The 19,993-nt window shown below is 37.3% G+C and overlaps 1 protein-coding gene across 1 annotated transcript; it reads left to right on the top strand.

Moving 5' to 3' along the window:
- Positions 1-488: 488 nt before the first annotated feature.
- On the top strand, positions 489-19,979 carry LOC125254291 (extracellular calcium-sensing receptor-like). Its single transcript, XM_048168851.1, has 6 exons — positions 489-935; positions 1,117-1,411; positions 1,651-2,436; positions 2,590-2,811; positions 3,134-3,257; positions 18,396-19,979. Exons 1-6 carry the CDS (start codon positions 712-714, stop codon positions 19,307-19,309), a joined length of 2,565 nt encoding a protein of 854 aa, XP_048024808.1. The 5' UTR covers positions 489-711; the 3' UTR covers positions 19,310-19,979.
- Positions 19,980-19,993: the final 14 nt, after the last annotated feature.

Genomic DNA, 19,993 nt, shown 5'->3' with positions numbered 1-19,993 from the left:
GTGTCATTGTCACCTCACTCTGACCATACCACATTAATTTGGTCACAGCGCCACCTATTGGTCGAAAGTGATGAACCAGTAAATCCTCATTTTTGATCATTTTTCAGCTCTTTTGCCTAAAATGATCTTAATAGTTCTTTAATTGCTCACGGTTGCATTTGGTCTGACGCTCACAGCCATGCTGGCTGGCTTCTTGTGCCGTTTTTGTGCTTGGCCCCGTAATTGCTGCTTGCAGCTATATTTATTATTATTATTATTATTATTATTTAAAAAATATTTTTAGAATAAAAGATTGAGTTTAAACAACTGTTTGCAAAATTTACTCAAAATTATTTATGGGTGTATTTACAGAAAGCTTTACAGTCATATATGTCACTGAAACATGGAGTCTGAAATAGACAAGACAAACCTCTTAAAAGCAAAGGAAATGGCAAGTCAGATGAAATTTAAAACAAACTTGTTGTCCTCATTACTTTTTGTTTTGGGTTGACAGATGACCTTAAAGAAGAAAAGTCATGGTTTTGGTGTTTTGAAATGCAATGATACACTTATGAGACACATTCTCTCACCATGATTAACTGATATAAAATAGTAACCACACCCCCTTTCCTGTATGGAGTTACAACATACAACAGTAGTGGTTGGTGGATATATAAAACATGGCTTAATGCTGACCTCACATTTGGAGTGGCTGCTTGCCTAGCAGAAGAAATGCATATTAATCTTGTATTGACAGTGGTGTGTATTACCAGGCTCTGTCCTGCTGTGTGTGGGGTTAATTTAGGCACCTGTATCCTCCAAGGTGACCCTCAGTCCCCTGCTCTCTTCAAGGATGGAGACTTTATTATTGGAGGGGCTTTCGTCATTCATTACTATATGAGGACAGAGATGCACACTTATACTAGACGGCCACAACCACTAGAGTGCATTGGGAGGTTAGAGTTTGAGAAAACTAAATACAATCCTTAACGCAACAGGGTTGAATGGGCTTAATTAACTGTGCTGAAATCATGTTCATAAATGTCTTTTTTCTTTATGTAAACTGTGTTTATGAGAATCATACAAGCAGAACTTTCACTAAGGTGCTTATATTTATTCATTTGTGCTTTTCAACAGCATGGACTTTAGGGAGCTGCGCTTTGCTCGTGTCTTACAGTTCGCCATCCAAGAGATCAACAACAGCTCTGATCTCTTACCGGGCATCACATTAGGGTACCATATATATGACTCTTGTGCCTCTGTGCCAATGGTAATGAAAGTAGCATTCCAACTTGCCAACGGGCTAGATCTGGTATTTAACGACACTGATTCCTGTGCAAAATCTGCTACAGTTCTCGCACTAGTTGGAGAATCTGGTTCCACTGCGGCTATAAGCACTTCAAGACTTTTCGGTTCTTTTGGAATTCCACAGGTGCATGCTTTATATTGCTATTTCTTGATCTTTTTCTTGAAATGTTGGCACTGTGACAATGACAATGTGAAAATACTTGTAACATCGGACACATTTGACATTTGTGTCTCAGCAGATAGTACACATGTAAATATGATTGTAAAGTCTGAATTCAAGTAATGAAATTATTTTAAATGTCCTTTCATGTTAAAGAAAAAAATAGCTTTTTTTTTTCCCTTCTTTTTTACGGTGCTCTATAGGTGAGTCATTACGCAACGTGTGCATGTCTCAGTGACAAGCGGCAGCATCCTACTTTCTTCAGGACCATACCCAGTGATCACCATCAAGTGGCCGCACTGGCACGGATGGTCAAGCACTTTGGATGGACGTGGATCGGGACTGTGCGCAGTGATTCAGACTATGGAAACAATGGCATGGCATCATTCCTGAAGGCTGCGGAGGAGGAGGGAATCTGTGTGGAGTATTCTGAGGCCTATTACAGGACCCAGCCGCGCAGTAAACTGAAAAGAGTTGCAGATGTCATTCGTAGGTCAACAGCTCGTGTAATAGTTGCCTTCATGTCCGTTGGTGATATAAGATTTCTCCTAGAAGAGCTGAGTCAGCAGCCTCCCCCTCCGATGCAGTGGATTGGCAGTGAGACGTGGGTTACAGACCCACAAATACTGCGGTTTAATTTGTGTATTGGCGCTGTGGGCTTTGCAATCCCGCGGTCTGTTATCCCGGGTTTTCGTAACTTTCTATTTGACCTCTCTCCAGAGCAGGTGCTGAAATTTCCCCTGCTGACAGAATTCTGGGAAAGATCATTTAGCTGTAGTCTAAAACAGCAGACAGGTTCTTCTACTGCTATGCCTGCATGTAATGGCACAGAGGATCTGCGTGCATTACATAACCCGTACACAGACACCTCCCAGTTGCGGATCACTAACATGGTGTACAAAGCCACATATGCTATAGCTCATGCCCTCCATGGCATTGTCTGTAATGAAAAAGGATGTGGCAAAAACATCAAAATTGAGCCCCGTAAGGTAAGATTTCTCATCTTGGAACAACTGAACTAAATATTACAATACATGTAGGCCTGCTATAAAATATCTTTATAACCACACCCAATATTTCAGAATTCCTACTGATTATTCTGCAAATTACCACAATCTGAATTTCTTATGCCCATCATGCAGGTTTTTGATCAGCTCAAACAAGTGAACTTCACCAAAAATAATTATTCTGTTTCATTTGATTCAAATGGAGACCCTGTGGCCACCTATGAACTTGTGAATTGGCAGTTTCAGGGAGATGGTTCAGTTCATTTTGTGACAGTGGGTCAATATGATGCATCCCAGCCTAAAGGCCAAGAATTCAGTCTAAGCAGAACTATAATTTGGTATGATGGCAGTGAAAAGGTATAGCTACAATGTGATGTCTATAATTACATCAGGGACGGGCAGCTTCGGTCCTGTAGGGCCACTGTCCTGCAGAGTTTAGTTCTGACCCTAATCAAACACACCTGAAGCTAATCAATGTCTTCAGGATTACTAGAAAGCTGTAGGCAGGTGAGATTTTTTATTGGTGTTGCAGCTAAACTCTGCAGTACAGTGACCATCTAGCTGAAGTTGCCCATCCCAGAATTACATTATAAATATTTATAAATAATTATAAATAATATGCAGTAGCCTTCCTTGGTTAATTTTTGACATTGATGCTCTGTGTTCCTGTCACCTGCAGGTGCCTGTGTCTGTGTGCAGTGAGAGTTGTCCTCCAGGTACTAGGAAGGCTGTGAAAAAGGGAAGGCCTGTCTGCTGCTATGACTGCATTAACTGTGCAGAAGGAGAGATCAGCAATGAGACAGGTTCTTTTTATTGGATATTCTTGAATTAATCATACATACTACTCTAAGATAATACATACTAGTCTAAGATAAAGAAAAATATCTTGTAAAAATGTTTTAAAGATCTAGCTTAAAAGACATACAAAGTTCTAAGAAAAATATTTGCTTACACTTTATTATTTGTATCCTAGTCACAGTGTATTTATACAATTATAAGCTAAGTGATATTAATTAACAACATACAGTACAGTCCAAAAGTTTGGAACCACTAAGATTTTTAATGTTTTTAAAAGAAGTTTCGCCTGCTCACCAAGGCTACATTTATTTAATTAAAAATACAGTAAAAAACAGTAATATTGTGAAATATTATTACAATTTAAAATAACTGTTTTCTATTTGAATATATTTCACAAAGTAATTTATTCCTGTGATGGCAAAGCTGAATTTTCAGCATCATTACTCCAGTCTTCAGTGTCACATGATCCTTCAGAAATCATTCTAATATGCTGATCTGCTGCTCAAGAAACATTTAATGTGTACAATTGTACAAAATATTTGTGTACAATATTTTTTTTCAGGATTATTTGATGAATAGAAAGTTCAAAAGAATAGTGTTTATCTGAAATCTAATCTTTTGTAACATTATAAATGTATTTACTGCCACTTTTGATTGATTTAATGCATCCTTGCTGAATAAAAGTATTCATTTCTTTAATTTCTTTTCAAAAAAATAAAAATAAAAATTCTTACTGACCCCAAACTTTTGAACAGTAGTGTATAATGCTACAGAAGCTTTGTATTTCAGATAAATGCTGTTCTTTTGAACTTTCTATTCATCAAGGAATCCTGAAAAAAAAAGTACACAACTGTTTTCAACATTGAAAATAATCATAAATGTTTATTGAGCAGCAAATCAGCATATTAGAATGATTTCTGAAGGATCATGTGACACTGAAGACTGGAGTAACGATGCTGAAAATTCAGCTTTGCATCACAGGAATAAATTACTTTGTCAAATATATTTAAATAGTACACAGTTATTTTAAATTGTAATAATATTTCACAATATTACTTAGTTTTTTACTGTATTTTTAATTAAATAAATGTAGCCTTGGTGAGCAGACGCAACTTCTTTTAAAAACATCTTAGTGGTTCCAAACTTTTGGACTGTACTGTACGTACTATAGAAAAGGTTAGTATTTGGTTTAGGATTAGACGCTCGTAATTATTTATACTTTACCATTATTTGTACAGTAAGTAGAACGTGTATAACAAGGGCAATGAAAAATAGTGTTGTCAAATAATTTTGTACCATAATTTTTATTTTAATATTTTAATTTTTTTTTAAACTGAGAAAAAAATTATGAAACAACAAAGTAATTACATTTCCTTTACAGCTTACAAACATGTGATTTAATACATGTGTTTGTACATAATCTTTATTTTCAAAAACGTAAAATATATTTCTCAAGGTAGTGTTTTTAAAAAAAAAATTTTTAATATAATGAATTAATAATTTATAAACATCATTAAGACATTTTTATTGATACATTTTTATTTATTTATAATGTTAGTAGCATTTAATAATTTTTTTTCTACAATTTTTCTCGTGGTCATGACTTCATGTTGAGGGACCGATATCTGTTATAGCCACGAGTAAAATGTGTAAACAACCAGCGTGACCATAGCAACCTGGAATTATCAGAAATGAATAGGCATTGTGAGTGCGCATTTTGTTTCAGTTTTGGTTTCACTCGCTCCGTGTCCAATAAAACAATCCACGTAGTCCGTTTTCTGATAAAATATCTTCCTTTAATCTTGCTTGTCAGTTAAATAAAACAAATAAAATTAAAAAAGAAAAATATAATCTTAGATCGTCAATATCACGGATGCGGTAAAGAAAACTGTGCGACTCCACTGTATTCCAAAGAGCGCACTACCGCCAAAGCTTCACAGTCGTGATTCTTAAAGAGCCAGTACACAATTTTAACATATTACATATTTTCAATGTAAAAATACAGAATATTTCTCCAAATGGTACACACAAACAAAGTAAGCTCACAAATGAAGCCAACTGAAACAAAAATATTCAAAAACTGAATCCAATCAAAATAGGCTCCTACATTACCGGCCCCTAATTGTTCTCAAACTCTTTGAAACAATTACTTAAATTTAAACAGAAGGAGCCAAATTATTTCAATATCCTAAGTAAATTCTAAAAGTCCAAAGCAACACAAATTTAGGTTCCTATAGACATATTGCCTTCACTACTCATTCTGCCTCCTGCAACAGGCAAAGTTTTGTTATGGGTCTTTCCAAAATGTTGGTTTTTGTCTTTATGCAGACTTGTCGAACGAGACCCTTCTTGTCAGGAATAGTTTCAATAACTCTTGCTAACATCTAGGGCTGCACGATTAATCGCATGAGATTGTCATGCGTGTCTCGTCAGTAAAGCCGGTTCTGTGATTAGCGGTAAATGTCCATCACCTGCTTTCAAATGGAGCGGCACTTAATATACAGAGCCGTAGTTCGCGGACAAGCTACGCAATATCGCGTTCATAATCGAAGGCGATTCATCTGCGATTATGAACGCGATATTGCGTAGCTTGTCCGCGAACTACGGCTCTGTATATTAAGTGCCGCTCCATTTGAAAGCAGGTGATGGACATTTACCGCTAATCACAGAACCGGCTTTACTGACGAGACACGCATGACAATCTCATGCGATTAATCGTGCAGCCCTACTAACATCCATGAATTCCTAGGGGCGGAGTCATCAGCTACCAGAACAATGTCTCCAACAGAGAAGTTTCTTTTTGTGTCATTCCACTTTTGTCTCTGTTGCAGTTGTGGCAAATATTCACGACACCAACGTTTCCAAAACAAATCAGAAACATACTGCACCTGTTTCCATTTGCGTCTAGAATACAGGTCGTCTTTGTCAAACAGTCCTGGAGGCAATGATGGCTTTGTTTTGAGTAACAACAAGTGATTCGGTGTCAAAGCTTCTAGATCATTTACGTCGCTTGATGTTGCTGTTAATAATAGCCTCTGCCTCACAGAAAACAGTTTGAAGGCATTCCTCATCAAGAACTTGTTCTCTGATTGTAGCATTAAGGATTTTTCTTATTGAGCGTATCAGTCTCTCCCATGCCCCACCATGGTGAGACCCAGTGGGAGGATTGAAAACCCACTTAATTCCTTGCTGGCAGAGATGGTCTTGAATTTTTTTGTTGTTCCATTTTTCAATGGATTGTCTTAATTCACGCTCGGCAGCTACAAAATTGGTCCCATTGTCTGACCTGAGAACTTTTACTTGTCCTCTTCTGGCTACAAACCGACGTATAGCATTCAGACAGGAATCGGTGTCCAACGAAGAAGCCACTTCGATGTGCACTGCACGAATTGCTAAGCAAGTGAAGATAACACCATATTTCTTGACAAGGCTTCTTCCACGTTTAACCATGAATGGTCCAAAGTAATCTACACCTACTCTTGTAAAAGGTGGATCATCTGGTAACACCCTGTCTGTTGGTAAGTCTGCCATTATTTGCTTTCCTGTGGAGGAATGTAAACGACAACAAATAACACATCTTGCTAGCATTTTTCTGATTGCAGATTTGGCACCTGGTATCCAGTATTTCTGTTGCAGTGTAGAAGTCATGTGATTTCTGCCACTGTGTCCTGTTTTCTCATGAATATTCTGGAGGATTAAGTTGGTAACATGAAGATCCTTTGGAATAATCATAGGACGCTTGCTTTCTTCCGGCATAGCAGCGTTGCTAAGTCTTCCGCCGACACGTAAAACTTCACTGTGCAACTGGGGGTTTAACCTGTAGATCGAACTGTTTTTCTTTATGGCTTGCCAACTTTGCAGAGCTGATATCTCCTCAGCAAACTTCTCTCTTTGACAGTACTTCACTATTTCAAGCTCAGCCACCTTCAAATCATCAACTGAAATGTTACTTCCTTTCCATTTAGCTTTGATATCTTCCATCTTTTTGTTCACTATCTGCTTGCCTTTACTTGAATTGGTTAGAGTCTCTGCAGCAGTAAGTGTCTTTCTCTTTTGCACAAGTTCCAACAGCATGGTCTTAAATTTTAGAATCCACGCTACAATGCGCTGAAGCTTTATCCAAGAGGAGAAATGATCCATCAGTTGTCTAACAGAACTGTTATTATGTTGGGTCTGTATTGAATTGACCAACACAGACTTCTTGATCTCTGGATCATCTGCAGATATCATAATTTCTTCCATGCTCTTTGGCCACTCCTCAGTGGATTGGTAAAGAAAATTTGGGCCTGAGATCCATTTTTCATTTTGCATGAAAGTGTTGGCCTTTTGCCCTCTCGAGGCGCAATCTGCTGGATTTGAGCCAGTTACAACATGGTTCCACTGTTTGATCTTTGAGGCCTTCAAAATTGTTGTGACTCTGTTCGCCACAAATGTTCTGAATCTTGTGCTTTCATTTCTGAGATATTTAAGTACAGCTGTGCTGTCTGTCCAGAAGACTGAAGGTTTAAGTTTCAGCTGTAACTCTCTTTTTAACATCAGATCCATCTTTGTGGAAACTGTCGCAGCTGTCAATTCCATTCGTGGGATTGTAGGCCTTTTTAGAGGGGCAACTCTGGCCTTCCCTATCATCAATGCACAGTGCACCTGGTCCTGTTGATTACGTAGAAGAAGATAGCTTGCTGTACCATATGCATCTTCACTCGCATCTGCGAAGTGATGTAGCTGTGCCACAACAGTTTCTCCGAAATCTGCTGGTTTAATGCATCTGCTCACCTTGAACTCTTCAAGCTGATGAAGTCCACTGAGCCAGTCTGTTCACCTTTGTTTTGCTTGCTCTGGAAGATCATCATCCCATCCTATTTTCAGTCTGCATAAATCCTGCAGGATCATTTTTGCTGGTAAAACTACAGGTGCAAGAAACCCCAATGGGTCATAGATAGAGCTGACGATCGAGAGCAGCCCTCGTCGAGTGAATGGACGATCTTTAATGACTATTTTGAATTGAAATGTGTCTGACTCGACATGCCAGTGGATGCCCAATGCTCTTTCCATTGGCAGTGTTTCCTGATCAAGATCCAAGTTTTTCACTCCATCAGCCCATTCATTCTCAGGGATAGCTGCTAGCACAGCGCGACTGTTGCTTGTCCACTTGACCAGGCGAAAACCTCCTTTGGAACATATTGCTCGCAGACCATGATATAACTCTATGGCTTGTGTCTCAGTGGCTGTGGACTTTAAACAGTCATCTACGTAGAAATTCCGAAGAACAGCATCAGCAACATCAGGTTTGAACAGAGTGCCATGATCTTCAGCACACTTCCTCAAAGCATAGCTGGCACAGCTGGGCGAAGAAGTAGCGCCAAATAAGTGGACAACCATTTTATGTTCCACCAAATCTCTGTTATAATCTCCGTGAGGCCACCACAGGAACCTGAGAAGATTTGAATCCTCTTCATGGACACGAACCTGGTGGAACATAGCTTCCACATCTGCCATAAAGGAGATCCTTTATTGTCTGAATCTTGTAATGACACCAACAAGATTACTTGTGAGGTTGGGACCTTGTAAAAGTTGTTGGTTCAACGACATCCCTTGATAAGATGCCCCACAGTCAAAAACAACCCTCAGTTTGTGCTTGACGGGATGGTACACCCCATGGTGAGGTATGTACCATATTTTGCCATCTATTTGCTTGTGGTTGTCTTCTGTGAGCTCAACAGCATAATCATTTTTGATGAGACTGTTCATGAAAGATGTATACTCTGTGTGGAAATCCGGATTTCTGATGAATTTTCTTTTCAAATTCAGAGCCCGTTGTTCAGCCACCACACGATTGTTTGGCAACTGTATAGCCTTGTTCTTCAAAGGCAGGCACAAGCTGTAATGACCATCTACAAGCTTAGCTGACTCAGACATCATTTTCATGAATTGGAGGTCTTCCTTGGACATTTCCACTTGATCATCCTTTTCTGCTTCAGGGAAATCCTGCTTGAATTGCTGTTGCCACAAGTCTTCTAATCTGGCTACTGATATGCGATTCACCAATACTGGAGTACACCTTCCTTTTCTTGTGACATCATTACTATTCCTGAGAGGCCCATTCACTGTCCAGCCCAACTTGGTTCTAACAGCAAAAGGTCCATTGTCTTTACTACTAATAACTTGCCAAGGCTCCAAGACTTCAGGCACATTAGCTCCTATTAGTAGTCCAATTTTTGCTTCGATGCTAGGGAGACAAACCTCTTTAAGATACGGCCATCTCTCCAAATCCTTTTGCTGTGGAATGTTACTCTTGTGAACTGGAATTGTTCTCTGTGTGAAGACGTCAGGAAGTTGAACAAACTCATCACCATCTAGACTACTAATCTCCAAACCAGACACTATGTGAGTTTTGACTTGTTTTTCATCTCCCATGGTTCTCAGAAGTATATCAGTCTTTCTTCCATTCACTTTCAGCTCAGACATCAACGCTTCTGTACAGAAAGTATCTGAACTTCCTGGGTCGAGAAAGGCGTACGTTTTGACTAGATGTGTACCTTTAGTAGTCTTAATTTGTACAGGAACAATTGACAAAGTACACTCATTTTCACAGGTATCCTCATCTCCACTTGTGTCCTTTTTTGCACAGACTAGTGCACTTGTAACAGACTGTCTTTCACAGCTATCCATTTTGTCTTCCTGAAGACAAGCAGTTTCTTTTGACTTCATATGCAGTATGGTTGGATGTGGCAAAGAACATTCACTGCAGCTCATTCTATCTTTGCATTGTTTGCTCATGTGACCGTGCTTTAAACAGCCAAAACACAATCCCTTGGTTCGCAAAAAGTCGATTTTCTCTTGATGTGTCTTACTTTTCAATCTTTTACAGGATTCCAGGTTGTGTTGCAGTCCTTTACAAAAAAGACATGGTTTCTTCTGGCTGCTGGCATGTTTATTTTGCGATCTTTGAACTGCAAGTTTGTCATCATCTTCAACCTTTTTGTCAACTGGTAAAGCACTAGTCGTGAAGACCCTTTTTGTTACAGCCTTTTTATAAGCGCTTGCTTCTGCTTGTGACTTAGCTTGTCCTTTAGCTGTTGAACTTTCTTTTATGTCTCCAAACACTGGATGGAGAGAAATTCTTGCCTGCTTGTTGATGAAATCAACTAAATCTTTGAACTTCACTCTAGCATTTCGCTTCTCTTGAATATCACATGCCACCGATCGCCATTTTTCTCTTAATTTGTATGGAAGTTTCACCACGATGGCTCTTAGATTTGCTGCATTATCCATCTCTTCCATGTAACTTATATCTGACATTGCATTGCAGCAGCCTGACAGAAACAATGAAAAGGAGTGAAGTGCTTCTCCATCTTCAGGTCTGATAGAGGGCCAGTGTAGAGCTTTGTTCATGTATGCGTCTGCAATCTGATACTCATTTCCAAAATGCTCTCTCAGAAGTTGCTTTGCCTTAAGATAGCCTTCTGATGGATTCATATGTAGACAGCTACGAACCAGTTCCTTAGGCTTTCCAGTTGTGTACTGTTCCATGAAGTACAAACGGTCTTTATCATTATCGGTACGATCTTCAACGCCATGTTCGAAGGCCCGAATGAACAGCTTATAATCGAGAGGATCTCCTTTGAAAATAGGTATGTCAACTGAAGGAAGCATGGACATTTTTTGATGCTTCACTAAGCACTCAGTGATGTTGGCTTGTCGCTCCATAGCATTGCATAATGTACCAACTACGTGTCCCTCTCTACCTGTAGAAGGCTCATTTGGGTTGGAGTTATTAGTTGACTGTGGCCTAAGAGGTTGAAAAACGTTATCAAGCAGACTTTCCTGTTTCAGTACATCTTCACGAGGCGTTATGCTTACCTGTTTCCAGATCCATTTCCTTGTGACTTACTGCTGAAGACCGACAACTTTCATACTGCTTAATAACTTTAATCTTAGCATCTGACACTGCAAGGGCAACTTCTAGCTCGAATTCTTCTCTTTTAGCTTTTAGTTCAGTCTCTTGTCGTTCAATAGCTTGTTTCTTCTTCAATGCAGCATGTTTAACAAGCAGTGCAGCTCTTTCTGCTTCAGCAGATATTCGTGCATAAGAAGTTGTAGAAGCTGTAGATCTGCCATCTACTGACCCATGTTTCTTATGCTTCTTACTGGAAGTCACTGACACAGAGGAAATGCTATCATCAGGATTCACTTCTAGATCGCACTGTATTGCTTGCTCAGCATTTTCTGCAACCTGTTTCATCCACTTGTTGACTGCATTAATAAATCTTTCACATGAGCTAACTCTTGGTTCAAACCATGTATGCTTGTCCTTTGCATAATCTTCATTAGACATAAACTCCTCAACAGCGTGATTCAACTGACAGAAATCTTTATACAAATTTTTGTACTCAGTTTCCAGTTTAGTTCGAACAATGTCAATATGTGCAGAATCATCCATAAGTTGTTCAATTTCCTTAGATTTACTTGTGAGCTGAGCAAGTTTAGCTTTCCTTGACTGCAAAAGCCTTTGCAATTTGTCTTCCTTTGCTTTCTCTGTCATTTTTATAGGCCTTTTAGCACTAGTGCAATCCTCATTTTTCTTCGTACTTTCATCCATTCTTTAGTTTAAAGCATCAAAACGAATGATTAATTGTCCTTATATCGTTTACTGAACTGTGCAGTATCACGTTTAAATTTTTTACCTCAGAAATATTCTCTGCAGAAACTGCGCCATTAGATCGTAGATCATAAGGCCGCGCTTCTGAGGTAATCCTAGAACGTCCTTTTCCAGCGAAATTCCACATAACATGTACTGCAAGATCCACTGTTCCGTAAAACATCCACATATCTTCGTGTCAAAAATGTCCTTATCCTTCAGGAGTTAGTTTTCTTTACTAATGTGAGTGCGCATTTTGTTTCAGTTTTGGTTTCACTCGCTCCGTGTCCAATAAAACAATCCACGTAGTCCGTTTTCTGATAAAATATCTTCATTTAATCTTGCTTGTCAGTTAAATAAAACAAATAAAATTAAAAAAGCAAAATATAATCTTAGATCGTCAATATCACGGATGCGGTAAAGAAAACTGTGCGACTCCACTGTATTCCAAAGAGCGCACTACCGCCAAAGCTTCACAGTCGTGATTCTTAAAGAGCCAGTGCACAATTTTAACATATTACATATTTTCAATGTAAAAATACAGAATATTTCTCCAAATGGTACACACAAACAAAGTAAGCTCACAAATGAAGCCAACTGAAACAAAAATATTCAAAAACTGAATCCAATCAAAATAGGCTCCTACAGGCATATAAAAACATTTATTTTTAAGTAAGAATGACAAAATAAGGGTGTAATTAAGAAATGATTATTTTATTATAACCTATTGTATTGTACACAATGTTGCCTATAGCATTCAAATGAAATTTGTTATTATCAATAAATTATAAAATAATATGTAATTATAAAAATAGTTTAGGCCTACAAGAAAACATTTTTATCCATCCCATCTCACAGCCTTTTAAATTAATTCACTGATTGTGTCATTATTAGTATTGTTATTATTATTGTTATTAAGCCTATTAAACCTAAATAAAATGAAATATGTTGATTTCCACTAAAGTGAACCTCTCGTAAAATTCCAGTGCATCTTCTTTTAACATATAGCCTATTGATAATAACAAATTATTCGAACTTCATTCGAATACTCACATGAGGGGCTACAAATGAAAAGAGACGCTCATTTATTGTCACATAGGCTACTGGTGTAATCTACAGAAATACAGTGATAAAGTCAAAAGTTTATTGACATGATTGGGCATTTAGCCTATTTACAAAATATATACTTTAAGTTACATAATAGCCTATACAGAAAAGTAAAAAGATAGGCCTACATGAAATGAAGCAAATACATAATACATAAAAATTTAAGATGATGATGATAATAATAATAATAATAATAATAATAATAATATAAAAATATTAAATAAAAAAATAAATGATCAGTGAATGTATTTAAAAGACTGTTGGATTGGATAGATAAAAATGTACACTGCATATTTAATATTGATAAAATAGGGAATACATTAATATAATAATTTCTTAATTCTGTGCTTTTTCTTAATTAAAAATAAATGTTATTATAGGACTATCTATTTCTGATAATTGCAGGTTACTATGGTCGCGCAGGTTGTTTATGCATTTAACTCATGGCCATGAGAAATATTTTGTTCCCTCAACATATAAAGAAGTTGTGGCGACGACATAAGTATGTTGTTACCTCGAAAAAATTATCTTGTGGCAACAACTTATCACGTTTCCATAAGTTAAAGGGTTGGTTTACACAAAAATTACATTTCTTTCATCAAGTACTCACCCTCAGACGTCACAAACCCTTAAGACCTATGTTCATCTTCGGAACACACATTAAGATATTTTTTGATGAAATTTGAGGGTTTCTGAAGCACACATAGGCAGCAATGTCATTGCACCTTTTGAGGTCCAGAAAGGTATTAAAGGTGCTAAAGAGGATGTTTTGTTTTATACATTTTTGCAATATTACTTGAAACTGTCTTTACTAACTGATAAAAGACTATTTATTAGGTGCACTGAAAGGAATACTATTAATATACATCATCTGTGCACGAGGTAGGGCCTTAAAAACATCAGCCAATCGCGTAAACGATTGTCCCTCTGGCTTGTCAATCACTGCCATGACGTTCCTTGTGAGAGACGAGCCCGGCTGCGCGCTCCAGTAACTTTCCACACTCCACAGGCGCTGCATGCAATGTTTTTGTCAGGAGACAGGAGTAACAACTGCAGATTATGAGTTACCTGCGGTGAGTCCGACATAATGAATCCACTAACACGACACAGCGAATGCCAGTGGTAAACACTCGTGTTCCAATACTTGTGCACGAGTTTTGGGAGGCATTCCCTTGAAATGAGATGTGAAGGAGGGGGGTTGTTCTTACGCATGCGCTCATTCCAAAAACTCACTAACAGTCTTTGGTTTCTCAGTCGACGAAAAGATCCTCTTTAGCGCCTTTAAAGACATCATTAAAATAGTCCATGTGACTGCAGTGGTTCAATCCTGAATCGACGACAATACTTTTTGTGCGCAGAAACAAAACAAAAATCACGACTTTAACAATTTGAACTGTAGTCATATGCAGTTGACATATTGAACGCGGTTCAGCGCTTCCATGTTTACGTCTAGAGATGCACCGATCGATCGGCCAGGGATCGGAATCGGACGATTTCCCTCATGATCGGGCCGATCGGTGATCGGCCGATCAGTCTTTCTTACCGATTCCGAGCCGATCCGTTTTGTTACCAGTGGCACAGGCAATAACGTCAGCTGCGCGTTCTCGCTCTCTTCTCTGTCACGGTGAAGTGACACACCCGCGCGGGCGCACTCGTCTCATTCGCTCCGGTTAAATAGTGCTTGTATTGCACATAATTTTAGTCATTCCCGCAGGTTTCGTGCTCACACCAAAAGCACGCGCACCACTGATCTAAATCGGTGGAGCGGACAAGCCACAAGATAGAAGTCAAACAGAGTCACAACACAAGTACCAAAATAAGTGGTTTACTGCGCTTAAACTGTCAAAACATACAAAAGTATGTCAAAACCAGCGGCACAGGCAATCTTGGCGAGTATTCAGATAAGCACAGTCAGAGTGAATCGTTAAATAGCTAAGAAAGTGAAACCATGTTGTGTGTAACAGTATGGGTCCGTTGAACACCATTAAAGGGACAGCAGTCCAATATTCCTGCTGCTGTCTGTCATGTTAATCAAAAAAACAAAAGACAAATACGTTTTGTAACTTTAATGGTAAGAATTGATCTGCATTAATATCTACAATAAAGACTACAGAAATTAAGGTAACCAATGCATAATTATACTGAATGTGTTATTTTACATTTGATTACTTTATGTAGTATTTCTTTCCTGAATAAAAACCCAGTTAACCTGAAAAACTTAGTTTCATAGCTCTCTTTATTCTATTGCATTTATTTGAGCTTTTTATATTTTATTACTGACTTTTTACTTGTGTGGTTTTTTTTTGTTGTTTTTTTCTCCATGATACGGAGCCCCTAAAGGGACCTTTGCAAAAATAAAAAAATGACGGAGTTTCGCGTGCTCACGAGATACTTTCGCGTGCGCACGAGATACTTTCGCGTGCTCGAGAAACTTTCGCGTGCGCACGAGAAATGTATTGCGTGCGCACGAGATACTTTCGCGTGCGCACGAGAATGCACATGGATGATGCACATGAACTAATACAGCTGTATTTGCTCAAAATCTGGCTTTCTTAGACCAGATCGTCTAAGATGAATCCAGCTAATTATTCGTTTTAATTAAACACGTGCCTTCCTTATATCTAAAGTGCTTTATGTCAATGGCTCTGCTCGCAATAAGCGCTGTTAGAATTGAATGGAGAAAATAAGCATGTCTCTGCCACCTGTAAGGATGCGTTAAATCCGACAAAGTGGTTTAATAAAGGGCCGTTTGATATTGTGAAATATGAAATTTTAGTACGCCTACATTTTACAGTTCCAGTACTTTTACATGGGAAAATATAAATATGGCCTGTACAAATACAGCTGTATTAGTTCATGTGCATCCACTCTCATTTTCTCTTTAATTTTCATGATCTCTATTAGTTTATGTGCATCCATACTCTGGCATTCTTCATAGGCAGTGACGCACAAATGAAGTAGGTTATAGTATACACAAACTGGAAATTGTAACGTAAAGTTGTAATTGTAAAGTTTCTCGTGAGCACGCGAAAGTTTCTCGTGCGCACGCGAAACTCCTTCATTTTTTATTTTTGCAAAGGTCCCTTTAGGGGCTCCGTACCATGAAAATAAAAAAATGCGTTGAAGAAAAGTAGATTTTTGTTTGTATATTTTGTCAATTATAGTTCTTAGAAAGAAAATCGGTATCAGCAGATCACACTAACAAAAAATTGGAAATCGGAATCAGCTGTATTAGTTCATGTGCATCCACTCTCATTTTCTCTTTAATTTTCATGATCTCTATTAGTTTATGTGCATCCATACTCTGGCATTCTTCATAGGCAGTGACGCACAAATGAAGTAGGTTATAGTATACACAAACTGGAAATTGTAACGTAAAGTTGTAATTGTAAAGTTTCTCGTGAGCACGCGAAAGTTTCTCGTGCGCACGCGAAACTCCTTCATTTTTTATTTTTGCAAAGGTCCCTTTAGGGGCTCCGTACCATGAAAATAAAAAAATGCGTTGAAGAAAAGTAGATTTTTGTTTGTATATTTTGTCAATTATAGTTCTTAGAAAGAAAATCGGTATCAGCAGATCACACTAACAAAAAATTGGAAATCGGAATCGGCCAAGAAAATTGCAATCGGTGCATCTCTATTTATGTCTGAACGTGGACTCAGTATTGGTTGACACTGTACACCCAAGCAGCACGGCACATGTGTTTTTGGGCACAAAAGGTATTCTTGTTGCTACATAACATTAAGGTTTGACCACTTTAGTCAGGTTGACTATTCTAACAATGTCTTTACTACCTTTCTGGACCTCAAAAGATCCAGATTAACTAATAGTGGAAGTGCTGATACAGGATCATATTTAGATCTACTCTCACTGCGTAAAAGGTTGCATGAATGAGCATTGTAGCCAATCGCACCAAATAATCCACAGTGAAATATACAAAATAAATAATCCTATACACACTTTAAAAATAAAGGTTCTTTATTGCATTTGCAACCGCTCCAATATTGCATTGGAAAAATGTTATCCACCTTATTCCAACAGCCCATGACGCTTTGCGCGAATTATGGGTGTAACTTCCGTTAAGCTGTAAACAGTCAGTGAAAGGCTCACTCTATGAATGCAATAATGCGTTTTTTTTTTTTTGTTGTTTTTTTTTACAATGAGATGACAATATTCTACTCACCCTTCAACCAACGAAAATTAAAAGGACATTTAAAAGTGTAAAAGCATCAACAAGGTACTTTCAATAGACCATGAAAAACCGTGATTCTTTCCACAGCAATAACGGACGGGTTAAATATAACTAGTGAAATATATCTGTATTATGTAATATACGTTGCCTTAATAAAAAAGGTTAATGAACTTCAGCATTGCGTTATACTATTTCAAAGTGATTTCCATCATTTTTTACAGATAATAAATTGTATTTACCTGTAAAAACAAACCTGGAAAGAGATGTGAGGATTTGAGGAGAAAATGAGAGATTCTTAATGCATTCCAGTGAATTTTTAATAGGATATTGTAAATTATATCAGGAGAACAGACCACACATGCAGTATATGTTCTCATTTTTCATACTATTACAGCGGAATGCAAAAGTACTAAAGAAAATAATCACGAGGATAGAAAGCAGCAACTGAAAAGATCTCTTGCCACAGTATTACTGTTATAACATGTCACGTTAAAATACCAAGCCTTACGTTATTCTCATGATGTCTGAAAATAAAACATGAAAGAAAAATTGACAAGCTCATTTAGTCAAACTGATGGATAAGCTTTATTTTTGGGCAACATTATAATTTGAAATAATTAGTTTCAGTCTTTTTAAATGGAAGTTCCCCAAAACGGAAATTCCACCCATAATTCATAAACACAGTAGGCTCGTCAGGAATAAGGTGGATTTATTATCAAAATAGTGTAGATTATAGATTTTAGTGTGTAAATTCTAAAAATCTACACACTAAAAATTGGTTCTTCTTTTCACTAAAAGGTTCTTTGGGGAATGAAAATGGTTTTTCTATACTATTGCTGCGAAAACCCCCTTTTGGAACCACATTCACATAGTTGAAATTCACAAGTTGTTTTTGGACTAACAATGAAGTTATGAGTTCTAAAACTTATGTTTATATATATATAGTACAATAACCTCTAGTACATCAAAAGATTGAGGATTTTTTTTTTTTTTTTTGTTTTTGTTTTTGTTCAATTCATGAATCCTTTAAAAATCTGTAATCATTTTAAGAACATGCTCATCATAGAGGAGGGTTTTATTCAAGTCATTGTATATTTGAATTACATTTGAATGTATTTTATAAATAATTTATAGGACAAAATTACCTTATGGGTTGTTTATTCCAAAACACTGTTGTTTATATTTATTTATATATTTTTATTTTACAGATTCTTTAGATTGTCACAAATGCCTACCTGAGTACTGGCCTAATAATAAGAAGAACAAGTGTCTTGCCAAACCAGTGGAGTTTCTTTCCTGGAATGAAATCCTTGGGATTATACTGGCTGCTTCCTCTATTGCAGGCTCTTTAGTGGCTTTGAGCATTACTTTGGTGTTATATAAAAACAGAGCTTCTCCAATAGTAAGAGCCAACAACTCAGAACTGAGCTTCCTGCTGCTCTTCTCATTGACTCTGTGTTTCCTCTGTTCACTTACTTTCATTGGTCGCCCCACTGAGTGGTCCTGTATGTTGCGTCACACAGCGTTCGGGATAACTTTTGTCCTCTGTATCTCCTGTGTTCTGGGGAAAACAATAGTGGTGTTAATGGCCTTCAAAGCTACACTTCCAGGAAGTAATGTTATGAAATGGTTTGGGCCTCATCAACAGAGACTCAGTGTTTTTAGTTTCACTCTTGTACAGGTTCTTATATGTGTGCTTTGGTTAACAATATCCCCACCCTTTCCCTACAATAATATGCAACACTACAAAGAAAAGATCATTCTAGAATGCAGTTTAGGATCAGCTATTGGTTTCTGGGCTGTACTAGGTTATATTGGCCTTCTAGCTTTCCTTTGCTTTATCTTAGCTTTTCTGGCCCGGAAACTGCCTGATAAATTCAATGAAGCTAAATTCATCACATTCAGTATGCTCATATTCTGTGCTGTTTGGATCACATTTGTTCCAGCTTATGTCAGCTCTCCAGGGAAATTTACTGTAGCTGTGGAGATATTTGCCATTTTAGCTTCAAGCTTTGGTCTGATTCTCTGTATTTTTGCTCCTAAGTGTTTCATTATTGTATTTAAACCAGATCAGAATACCAAAAAACACTTAATGGGTAAAGTATCAACAAAAGTCCACTAAGACACACAACTCTTTTACATATCAATCATTGTTAGATATCACACATGCTATACTGTTATTTAAAAAAAAAAAAAATACCCAAATCTGTGGAACTGTAGTTTATTTCTACAGTGATTTTGTGAACTTAAACATTTTTGTTATTATTATTTTATTTATTTTGCTTGTTTATTTGATTTGATTATTAATACATTCTACATCTCTGAGTATTTTTTTTTTCTTCTTTTCAACAGAGGTGAATTACATACTTTATTACTAGTTTTACTATTAGTTGCAATTGATTAAATTAGCTACTTTAGTTACATCATACTTTAATAGAAGATAGAAAACCTGAAGTGAACATCGCTCAGAGTTGAAGAATTTATTGAGCTTGAACTCAAGCAGCTGTCTCTTTCACAGTCAAAAATGAAATTTGGCCGAATGATGGCCAAAACTTTAAGTTTTATGTCATTATTATGTTCATTATATAGTGCCCTCCACAAATATTGGCACCCTTAGCAAATATGAGCAAAGGCGGCTGTGAAAATAAATCTGCATTGTTCATTCTTTTGATCTTTCATTTAAAAAAAAAACACACACAAAATTCTAACCTTTCATCAAAGTAAAACAATTAAAATTGGGGGGGATGTATTTTTCTCCATTACATCTTGGCCACAATTATCGGCACACCTACAAATTCTTATGAGT

The sequence above is a fragment of the Megalobrama amblycephala genome, linkage group LG19, assembly GCF_018812025.1.
Source record: "Megalobrama amblycephala isolate DHTTF-2021 linkage group LG19, ASM1881202v1, whole genome shotgun sequence".
In the NCBI taxonomy this organism is placed as follows: domain Eukaryota; kingdom Metazoa; phylum Chordata; class Actinopteri; order Cypriniformes; family Xenocyprididae; genus Megalobrama; species Megalobrama amblycephala.
The sequence above is the reverse complement of the archived record's forward strand: the minus strand, read 5'-3'. Positions and strand labels throughout refer to the sequence as shown.

Coding starts and splice junctions, on each gene's coding strand:
- LOC125254291 (XM_048168851.1), top strand. CDS start 712: ATGCATATTAATCTTGTATTGACAGTGGTGTGTATTACCAGGCTCTGT. Junction 936..1,116: donor CCACTAGAGTGCATTGGGAG/GTTAGAGTTTGA, acceptor GCTTTTCAACAG/CATGGACTTTAGGGAGCTGC. Junction 2,437..2,589: donor TCAAAATTGAGCCCCGTAAG/GTAAGATTTCTC, acceptor CCCATCATGCAG/GTTTTTGATCAGCTCAAACA.